The sequence below is a fragment of the Diabrotica virgifera genome, chromosome 6, assembly GCF_917563875.1.
Source record: "Diabrotica virgifera virgifera chromosome 6, PGI_DIABVI_V3a".
NCBI lineage: Eukaryota > Metazoa > Arthropoda > Insecta > Coleoptera > Chrysomelidae > Diabrotica > Diabrotica virgifera.
Genome location: NC_065448.1, coordinates 2,934,165 through 2,946,340, shown reverse-complemented (window position 1 = coordinate 2,946,340; position 12,176 = coordinate 2,934,165). Strand labels below are relative to the sequence as shown.

The window sequence follows — 12,176 nt, the reverse complement described above, 5'->3', positions numbered from 1 at the left end:
ATAACGTAATCTTTCATTCTGCGTTTAAATTTTTCAAAAATAATTATGAGTTTTCTCAGGATTCGAAAAAAATGAATCCCCGTTTGAGTAGCATTGCAGCCAAAAATACGTACCCATCTCCTTAAGGTAGATTATGTAATTTGCAATTTTTTTAAATTGTGCAATAGATTGTTACTGTTTTTTGTTTCACTTCATTATATTTTATTTATATTGACGATTTATATAATTTTAGTAAATTGTATTTGTTATTGTTTTTATTTATGACTCTTGTAAGCTTTGTCTATAAAATTGTTAAATTTTCCATGACAATAAAGCATATTTCTATTCTATTCTAACTGTCCGCATTTTCTTGACCAGGAGGGTGTAAGAAAAAATATAACTTTGATATACCAATCTTTTTGGACCACCCTGTAGAATTGTCATTATTTTTAAATTGTAGTGTTAACGACCCCCTGTACATTCCTATCAAGAAAATATTTAAAGTTTTTTTGAAAATGCCTTATGTTCTGTACAGAGACCGACGCGTATAGGATAGACGTACAATTGTATATTATATTGCAATAAATGACAAGAAGATATAAAAAATAGCTTGAAATTAATCGGCAATGAGTATCAATGTACTCTAAAATTAATTAGTTTCTTTTTTTTCAGATAATGTAATACAGAAGAAAGAAACTCATGATTCTAGAAATCTACTTATTTGATCAAGTTGTAATGTGATAATGTAGTGAGAACTTCTAATCGTATTTTCATATTTGTGTTCAGTGACTGATTAAAATGTCCTTCTTCAATAATATAAAAAAGGTCCTCCACTTTGGCAACGATGCGAAGAAGAAAAAAGTGTATAACAATGTGCGCATGGAGTGTGATCCAGAGGAGTTTTGGGACATGATAGGGGAATTGGGCGACGGGGCATATGGAAAAGTGTACAAGGCTCAACATAAGCATACTGGTCAGCTCGCAGCTGCCAAGATGTGTCGGTTGGATGGGGAAGACGACTTGTCCGATTTCATGATAGAAATCGACATTTTGTCCGAAATCAAACATACAAATATAGTGGAATTGCACGAGGCGTTCCAGAAGGAGCAGCAGTTGTGGTTGCTCATCGAGTACTGTGATGGAGGCGCGCTGGACAGTATCATGACTGAATTAGAGAAGCCCCTCAACGAACTGCAGATCGCGTATGTGTGCCAAAATATGTGTAAGGGACTGCAATTTTTACATAAGTCGCACGTTATCCACAGAGATTTAAAGGCTGGTAATGTTTTACTCACCATGGCTGGAGGAGTCAAATTAGGTAAGTGGTTTTTTAATAAAAAGTAGAAAGTATATACCGCACCCTCAGTAATATAAGGGCTCAACTCAAAATTTGTGTTAACTGAGATTTTAAATGATATGGGCTCAAATTGAAATTCTCTACATACCGGTTAGCGTTGACAGAGGGATGAAAGAGAACTTGAATGGTTCGGTAAATATATTTGTGCCTCTCTCTCACTCTCTCCGGTCACTTTTAGTTTTTACTGCTACAAGGGAGCAATCAATATCATGTCTTTCTATGACGAAAATCCTGGTGAGTTTGTGTTTTAACATTTTGTATTATATAGAACAGTTTTTAGTTGAGCTGTTATATTATGCAAAATATAATAAATAAATTCATAATAGATCGCTATTTTGCATAAACAATGACACGGCATTACTAATAAATGGGATCAAATTTAAACAGTTCCTTATTACTGTTATTTTTTTTTGTACTATATGGGACTAACTTGAAAGTATTTTTTCCAATTATGTATATGTAATTAATCGAATTTATTTATATTAATATTTTACATTTCTCATTGCTATTTATAGTGCAATAATTATAAAGTAACAAATCTGCCAAATTTCACATTTACAACTTAAATAATAAGCATGTTATTTGAAAAAATAGCTGTAATGTTGGAAACCAGAATCTTTAAACGTGATTTCCCAAAAATCTAACTATTTTGAATTATGCCTGTATATTGTCATATACAGGCCATGGGTATGTCATTAGTCATACAAGCCTTGAAGACAATTTATATAAATAGTCCAGAAAGCCATTGCGCATCCGCTAGGAAAAATATTCCGATTCGGATTTTTTGCACAATCTTACTCAAAAAGGACCCCTTTTAACAAATTTGCATGTTGCCAGGACCAAAAGTTGGTCAAAAATTTTTTAAACGTTTTTTTTTGTTTTTTTCCTAAAATTATTTTTTTTGTATGGAACAAAGTTTTTTTTAGGTTTTTTGGATCATTCCAAAAAGAAAAGATCTTTAGTGACATTTCTCTAAAGTTGATAGTTTTTGACATATAAGCGATTAAAAATTGAAAAAATTGCGAAATCGGCCATTTTTAACCCTCAAAAACTATGTGAAAAACTGAAAATTTGAATGTTGTCAAGGTAGGTAGATATTCTTTAAACATCGATTGATGAAATCCCGAAAAGTTTTATGCGATACAATATTCAAAACTCTTTTGTTTTTTAATTGCTAATAAAGTGTGCGTGAACCTATTTTCCACCGACAGTATGGTGCAAATGAAAGTAATAAATTCGTTATTTCGTAAATCGGCGACTTTAAGGAAAAAACCCGAAACAGGTCGATTTTTATTTTTAATTTATGATATTGTGGCATATATCCGTCTGTATGACGTTATCCGTCTGGGCGTGATGATGTAATCGATGATTTTTTTAAATGAGATTAGGAGTCGTGTGCTAGCTCATTTTAAAGGTTCTTCAATTCTTTATTCAGTAATATAAACATTTATATAATTATTTATACAGGGTGTCCTTCTACTTCTTTTTTTGTCAAATAATTTAATTTAATAAAAATTTTTTGGACACCCTGTATAAATAATTATGTAAATGTTTACATTACTGAATAAAGAATTGAAGAACCTTTCAAATGAGCTACCACACGACCCCTATTCTCATTTAAAAAAATCATCGATTACATCATCACGCCCAGACGGATAACGTCATACAGACGGATATATGCCACAATATCATAAATTAAAAATAAAAATCATCCTGTTTCGGGTTTTTTCCTTAAAGTTGCCGGTTTACGAAATAACTAATTTATTTCTTTCATTTGCACCACACTGTATATACACGCAACGGTGGAAAATAGTGTCGCGCACGCGTGATTAGAAATTAAAAAACAAAAGAGTTTTGAATATTGTATTGCAAAAAACTTTTCGAGATTTCATCAATCGATGTTTAAAGAATATCTACCTACCTTGGTAACATTCAAATTTTCAGTTTTTCACATAGTTTTTGAGGGTTAAAAATGGCCGATTTCGCAATTTTTCAATTTTTAATCGCTTATATGTCAAAAACTATCAACTTTAGAGAAAAGTCACTCAAGACCTTTTCTATTTGGAATGATCCAAAAACCTAAAAAAAACTTTGTTCCGTGCAAAAATCCTCCGCTACGCGTCGGGCAGTAAACTTCATTCTCGGGAGGAAAAGTAGCACTTTCCTCCCTTGTTATACAAATATGTAGCTATTGTTTGTGGATTACTCGCAAACTGGTAAAACAATAAATTCTGAATATTATTGTAACCTTTTAGACTAGCTCAAGGAAAAGTATCATGAAAAAAGATCCAGTTTGCAGAAGAAAAACATACTTCTTAATCAGGATAAAGCACTTTGTCGTATAAGTATTTGGACAATGTTGGAGCATCCACCGTATTTACCAGATTTGATCCCTAGCGACTTCTGTTTCAATAACTAAAAAAATTCATGCGTGGAAAACGTTTTTGCAGCCCTTCTAGATTCTCACTTCAGGGATGCATAAAATTGTGTTTTTTATCGAACCCTAAAACTTACTGAACAGCCTATTATTAAAATATCGGTAACAATCTAACTTGTAGCGGTAAACCGCTACTTATAAAAATCAATAACGTCCTGTAATACCAATATCTTTAATTAGTATATTATTCTCACTTGGGTGTCATCTTTCGATAGCTTGTTTGCTTGCTTATTACATAAAACGGTGAACATCTTCGTAACACATCGCTTATGAAAATTAACATAAAATACACTCAGTCAGGGTTAACCACAAATTCCTTTCATATTTATCATTGTGATATGAAACAAACGATTTCTAAATTTAGGATTTTGATATATTATCGAATTCTAGATTTTTAACACTTCCATTGTATGTGTACTGCTATATTACTGTTCATTTTTAGTGCATAAACAAAGTAAATCGACACTGATAGTCCAGGGCACATATGTTTTGAGATGGACCTTGAGAGGGGACTCAAATTTTTTTTTGCAGAAATTGCTTGAAAATAACTCAAATAATAATATCTGAGTTATCCTCCCACTCAAAATGGTCCGGAACATTGTTTAAATAATCATAATGTCAAAATATGAAGGAAAAATTCGATTTTTTTATCGGTTTTTTTGGTTATAACTTTATCATTTCTGAGAAAAGTTGTACTGACATAAAAGTTGCGTAATTAAATTTCTTACAATATAGAATTGGTTAATAATTTAAAAAATATTCAGCCTTGTTGCAAAATAGGAATAATTGCGAAAAAAAAAACATACAAAAACAAGTATTCGCATTTTACGTTTTTCAATCATTTATGCTACACTTAGGACCTTCATATTTTATCCAGAAAAACTTTGTGATATAGTAAAACAACACTGTAAATTTCATTAAGATCGGTTTAATAGATTTTGCAAAATAAATTTTGCAATCCAGCTTTCGCAAAAAAAAATCATTTTTTTTTAATGTTGCAGGACTGAAAATAAAGCAGATATCAAGTTGAATTTTTTTTTGCTTATAGAAGTTGTACCTTTCATTTGCAATTTGCAAAATTAAAATCGATTAATTACCACGGCGTCAGGAAATCTTTTAAATAAACATTAATTTTTGGTGCTACGCGCAGGACAGCGGTGTTCGATTCACACAAGTTGATTTCCACCAAGATTTCTTCCAATATTTATCTAATATACTATTTTCTTACTCTATATTTTGTTGTATTTTAATATTTTAATTCCACAAAAATCAAACTAATTTTATTATTGTTTGTGAAATATTGTTTAAACAATTGCATATGTTTAAAAATAATAAACTTTTATTCTCTAAGTTAAAATATGTGAATAAAGAAAGTTTTTGCCAAAAAAGTGTTATTTCAAAGGATAGAGTTTGTGTTTTTATTTTTCAATAAACAAATTTATTTATTTATATCGAAATGTAATAAAAATTAAAATATATCAATCATTATCGAAGGTCATTGGAATGCCCAATCAGAGCAAACTATCCGCTGTCCTGCGCGTAGCACCAATAATTATTAATGTTTATTTAAAAAAATTCCTGACGCCGTGGTAGTTAATCGATTTTAATTTTGCAAATTGCAAATGAAAGGTACAGTACACTTCTATACGCAAACAAGTCAACTTGCTATCTGCTTTATTTTCAGTCCTGTAACATTTTGAAAAAGTGAATTTTTTTTGCGAAAGCTGGATTGCAAAATTTATTTTGCAAAATCTGTTGAACTGATCTTAATGAAATTTATAGTGCTGTTTTACTGTGTCATATAGTTTTCTCTGGGTGAAATATGAAGGTCCTAAGTGTAGCATAAATGGTTGAAAAACGTAAAATGCGAATATGTACTTGTTTTTGTATTAGTCCTGTCGCCAGGGGGGTACAACGGCCTCCTGTATTCAGATGGACTTACCCAAGTTTTTTGATGTATTTTGACCCGTAGAACACGAATTTTTTGGGTAACAGTTGATCCGGATGTCGATAAGATTGTTATAAACAAAGAAGTTGAGGAATTACATAACAGCGATTTCTCGCAAACAAAACATTTTTTTGTATTTTTTGGGCCATTCTAACCAAAAAATGTTCTTACAATTTTTTTCGTAGGATGCATAGTTTTCGAGATAAACGCGGTTGAACTTTTAAAAAATCGAAAAATTGCAATTTTTGAACCCGAATAACTTTTGATTAAAAATAAAATAGCAATTCTGCTTACCGCATTTGAAAGTTCAAGTCAGATTATATCGGTTTTAATTATTTGCATTGCTAAAAATTTATTATTTTATTGTTAAAAAAAGCTATAAACACCTAGTGCTTTAGTGATGTTTTCAATGATTTCTCATTTAAAATCGAACGAGTAGGTAGAGTAGGTACAAGTGCAAGCGAGGCTATTTCTACGTAGCATGCATTAAAACGCATGTATTAGGCACGGGAAACACTATGTGTTTATAGCTTTTTTTAACAATAAAAAAACAAATTTTTAGCAATGCAAATATTCAAAACCGATATAATTTGACAAACTTTCAAATGCGGTAAGCAGAATTGCTATTTTATTTTTAATCAAAAGTTATTCGGGTTAAAAAATTGCAATTTTTCGATTTTTTGAAAGTTCAACCGCGTTTATCTCGAAAACTATGCATCCTACAAAAAAACTTGTAGGAACATTTTTTGGTTAGAATGGCCCAAAAAATACAAAAAAAATGTTTTGTTTTGCGAGAAATCGCTGTTATATAGTTCCTCAACTTCTTTGTTTATAACAACCTTATCGACATCCGGATCAACTGTTACCCAAAAAATTCGTGTTCTACGGTAAGTCGACTTACCCAAAAACTTGGGTAAGTCCATCTGAATAAAGGAGGCCGTTGTACCCCCCCTGGCGACAGGACTATATGGTTTTTTCGCAATTATTGCTATTTTGCAACAAATGGGACTATTTTTTTTTAATTTTTAACCAATTCTATATTGTAGGAAATTTAATTACGCAACTTTTATGTCAGTACAAGTTTTCTCGGAAATGAATACTTTTAAAGTTATAATCAAAAAACGAAGAAAAAAATCGAATTTTTCCTTCATATTTTGACATTTTGATTATTTAAACAATGTTCCGGACCATTCTGAGTGGGAGGATAACTCAAATATTATTATTTGAGCTATTTTCAAGCAATTTCTGCAAAAAAATTTGAGTCACCTCTCAACGTCCAAATGTACTAATATTTTTACAGATATTGTCCCTGGTCTATGATTACCTACGAATATAAAAATAGGTTGGTTGTGTTCATAAAATAACGTGTGATCCAAAATTATTGTCAGCATAGGTGGCTCTGAACGACAGAGATAGCTATACAGTGCATGTCTATTCTTAATTCAGATATACTTCCCAGTTTACGTCAACTTTGCAGTGTACGTCAACTTAACAAGAAAAGTAAGGTTATGTAGAGAGATTTTGTTTGATTTTATTTGTTATTATTACTTATAATTTTGTTAATTCTTTTTATTTTTGATTAAAGTTCTGGTTTTGACTGTTTTTTTATGTTTTATAACGTTAATCAAAATTAATTGATAAACCAATGATATAAATTCAGATTAAAACAAGACATACGTAATTTTTTGCATGGCTAGCTTTGATCCCAATAATTGTGGATCGCTCGTTATTAAAAATATTATGTTTATGTATTGAATCGATGAAGAAATGTCTCATGTAGACAAATTTTCATTTTTTTGGCTGAAGTATAACTGATAACAACAGCTGTTATAATACGAGGCAAGTTAAAAAGTTAAAAAAAAATCAATTCAAAGAAGGAAGGAAAGATTTTGTAATTGTAAAACAAAGTAAATCTCAGCTCTAGGGGACAAGAGATTCACGGAGTAAGGTGTTCTCATGTCCGAAGATCAAAAGAATTCACACCTCGAAGGAGCCGATACCTCCCTGACCCCCCAAACTACCTCTAGACGGTCCCAATCGCAGACATAACGTTGGGATTATTATTTGTTTTTGATGACGGATGCCCAAGAAATGGGACATCCGAGAGGGCTTTAAATAGTAAAAACGTAAAAAACAAGTTACTCATCATCATCAGTAGCTCGACAACCCTTTAAGGGTCCTGGCTTGTTCTAGGATTTTCCCCCATTCTGTTGTGTTCCTTGCTTTTTTTCTTCCAGTGGGTAATCTCAAGTGTTCTCAGATCTTGTCCCACTTGTTCCATGTATCTAAGTTTGGGTCTTCCCTTTGACCTTCTCCCTACTGGTGTTTGCTTCATTATATGTTTTGGTGTTTCGGTCTCCAACATTCGTTCAACGTGGCCCATCCAGCGCAGACGACCGATCTTTATGAATGTTATGACGTCGGGTTCATTGGATGCTGCGTATAGTTCAAAATTATATCTTCTGCACCATACGTCATTTTCTTTCACCCCCTTATATGTGTCTAAGGATTTTTCGTTCAAACATACCTAATAAGTTCTCAAAGACAGTGTCCATGTTTCTGATCCATATATAAGGACCGGTTTTATCAGGGTTTTGTATATTTTGCATTTGGTTTTTCTCGTGATGTTGTTAGATCTTAGATGTTTAATGAGTCCATTATATGTTTTATTAGCAATATGTATTCTTCTCTTAACTTCTTCGCTGACATTGTTATCTGCGGTAACTAGTGAACCTAGATAGGTATGTAAAATTTTTTACGCTTTCGATGTTATAGTCCCCTATTGTCAGATTCTGTAGGTTTCTTTGGCCTGTCGATTTGTTGGACTTCATGTATTTGGTTTTTATTTCATTAATATTTAGGCCACTGTTTTGTGCCGCTCTTTCTATCGCATTAAATGCTTCTAGCTATGATATCAACATCATCTGCAAATGCCAATATTTGTACACTTTTTGTTATTATTGGTCTTCTGGTGTTGACTTTTGACTCTCTAATTATTTTCTCTAATGTGATGTTGAATAGAATACAGGATAGGTCATCTCCCTGTCGTAGGCCCGTTCTAACATGGATTGTATCTGATAGTGCGTTTCGAATTCGAACCCTGCTTTGTACTGTAAGTGTTTTTTTTTACTATATCAATGAGATGAGTTGGAATATTAAACTCTTTTAGGGCGTTGATCATAAATTCTCGATGGATACTATCATAGGCACTCTCAAAGTCAATGAAGAGATGATGTGTTTCTATATTAAATTCACTAGTCTTTTCAAGATTTGTCTCAAAACGAAGATCTTATCTAAGAAACCACATTGATATCCCCCAACTATTTGTTCCGCATATGGTCTCAATCGCTCATACACAATATTTGACATTATTTTATATGCCACAGTCAGTAGCGATATTGCCCGGTAGTTTTTACATTGAAGCTGATCTCCCTTTTTATGTAGTGGAATGATTACTCCGGTATGGCTGAAAACAAGTTACTGGTATATACAAAATGAACTAATAATGGACCTCTTCTTCTTGTTCAGATGTAGGTAAATTCACTAATGGATGATATCTATTACATTTTCCATTAACTCGTTGTTTCTTGCAATATGTATTAGAGATTGTATGTCGTTAATGCCTGTCCTTTGCGTTAGGAGAACAATACACTTTTCAGCAAGTATGGTTTGTTTTTAACCCAAGAGGAGTAAACTAAAAAGACAGATTCACACTTAAGAAAGTCACTAGAAAAATTACCAAATACATCTTCTTTTTTGGTTCATATCGGACTTCAACGGTAATCCATACATATTACATTATACTAATACATATCTAAATAGTTCTAAAAACAACTGCTTTTTATATAAAAGCAGACTAAAAATCTAAGAATTAAAGGAAAAAGGAATAACGCAGAAAACACAAAAAATGCCAAAAGTGTCAAAATTTCTTAAATGTCATTACTGTCAAAATTTCATACAGAGGAGTAAACTTGTCTGCGGTTGGACCAATTACAAACAGGCATTACGGCGCGGTAAATTTGAATCAGTCCTCCTGGTTTAAAAACAAACCATAGTACTAGAATAAAAGATATAGCCCGATCAAAGAACAATCTGACCCCATAAAAAAAATAAAGGAAGGATGAAAATTTGGGAATAGCTAGGTGAAATTGTCTATTATTATATAGGAAAAAGTTTACAATTCTACATCCCCTCCATTTTACGAAAATGGAGGGGAATACCCCCCTCTCGAAGATGAAAAAAATGCATTCAAAATAAGACCGGAATTGGATAAAATGACTAATTCTAAACAACTTTTCTTCTATAGAGTTTTTTCACTAAGTCAATACTTTTCGAGTTATTTGCGAGTGAATATGTTCATGTTTAACAAAATAAAACATGTTTTTGGACGGTTTTTCGGAGATAACTCAAAAGTAAGTATTTTAGCGAAAAAAATATTCTTAGCAAAAATATAGCCCATAAAAAATTGAAAAAATGGTGTATATACATGAGGCCTGTAGACCCAGTAGAAGCAGAGTTGCAGCTAATGAAAAGTAGGTTCTTCTTCGTCAAATTCCAAATCGAATATTTTAATGTGAAATAACCCAAAAACGGAGCACTTTTAGGGGAAAATTCATTTTAACTTTTTTAAAGTGTTTAAAAAAAAAGGTGTATTTTTGTTTTTTTAAAAAAACTTGTAATATGAAAAGTAAGTGAATTACGCTCAAAATATTGTTGGTCCCTTTTGTTTTGGTAAAAAAATTGCGAAAATCACCCCCTAATTAGCATCACATATACATTTTAACATTACCACTTCACAAGTTACTTTGTCTATGTATTATTTATATGATCTGTAAGTTTCATCGGTTCAAAGTGCTTCGTTTTGAAAAAGCTGTAGTTAAAATGGCTTGAACGAGTAACTTATCACGAGTTTAGGCAAATTTTAAACAGCCATAGCATAACCAATTTTTGTCTAACAAGAAAACAAAAAATCAAAATTATTCAGTAAAGCAAAACGTACATTTTATTACTCTTTGAGATTTTTGGTATTCCTAATCGTCTTTAAGTTAATTCCATAAACAATTACGATTTTTTTCAAAACTGAGACCTTTGAACCAATGACACTTATAGATAATACATATAAACAATACATAAGTAAAGTAACTTGTAAAGCGGTAACGATTAATTTTATATGAGAAGCTAATTAAGGGGTGATTTTCGCCATTTTTTTACCAAAAAATAAAATAGACCAACAATATTTTGAGCGTAACTCTCTTACTTTTAACATTAGAAGTTAAAAATAAACAAAAATAAACCTTTTTTAAACACTTTAAAAAAATTGAAATGAATTTTCCTCGAAAAATGCTCCGTTTTTTGGTTATTTCACATTGAAATATTCGATTTAGAATTTGACGAAGAAGAACCTACATTTCATTAGCTGCAACTCTGCTTCTACTGGGTCTGCAGACCACACGCATACACCATTTTTTTCAATTTTTTATTAGCTATATTTTTACTAAGAATATTTTTTTCGCTAAAATACTTTTTGAGTTATCTCCGAAAAACCGTCCAAAAACATTTTTTTTTGTTAAAAATGAACACATTCACTCGCATGTAACTCGAAAAGTATTGACTTAGTAAAAAAACTCTATAGAACAAAAGTTACTTAGAATTAGTCATTTTATCCAATTCCGGACTTATTTTGAACATATATTTTTTCACCATCGAGAAAAAAAATTTCACCCCGTATTTTCCAATTTTTGTAAAATGGAGGGGATGTAGAATTGTAAACTTTTTCTTATACAGGGTGTCCAGAAACTCTACCGACAAACGAGGACAGGAGATTCTTCAGATAATTTTAAGATAATTTAACCCAATTCACTTAGTCCGAAAATGCTTCCTAAGGGAGCTAGAGCTCTTTGAAGATGGCGTCTTGTAATTAGTTTTTCTTAAATACCTCCAGAACGCTTCTATTTAGAAAAACAAAAATTGGTACGCATATTTATCTTCAAGATATAAATCTAATCCATCTATTGCAAATTTCTAGTACCGATGATAGGCGTCCGTTTTGGGTAGGGCAACGGATATTTTATCGCATAACTTTTTTATATTTAACGTTTATGCATTTCTAACACTGGATTATTAAATTGTGAAGTATTCTAGTACTAAAAGGTACTCTTGTTTTAAATCGGTAGGACACACCGTTTTCTAGAAAAATCGATTTGAAAATTTTTCGCTTTTTGAATTAAAAGAAATTTAAAAAAAAAACTGTTTAGAAAGACAAAAACTGGTACATTTATTTATATTCCAGAGATAAATCGATTTCATTAATTGCGAATTTCTAGTACTGGTCATAGGCGTCCGTTTTGGGTAGGTCAACAGTTATTTTATAGCATAACTTTTTTGTCTTGAATTTTTGAGCATTTTTGACACTAGATTATTAAATTATGAGGTATTCGAGTACTTAAAGTTACTCT

At 31.5% G+C, this 12,176-nt stretch overlaps 1 protein-coding gene across 2 annotated transcripts in view; it reads left to right on the top strand.

Moving 5' to 3' along the window:
- LOC114326314 (serine/threonine-protein kinase 10) overlaps positions 1–12,176 on the top strand; it is a 99,597-nt gene that overhangs the window by 13,014 nt on the left and 74,407 nt on the right. For both annotated transcript variants that reach the window (XR_007698853.1, XM_050654205.1), the window contains exon 2: positions 652–1,297. Coding sequence is in view for 1 of the 2 variants with exons in the window: in XM_050654205.1 (XP_050510162.1) it covers positions 778–1,297 (520 nt within the window). In the remaining variant the exon portion in view is untranslated. The remainder of the gene's footprint in view (positions 1–651; positions 1,298–12,176) is intronic.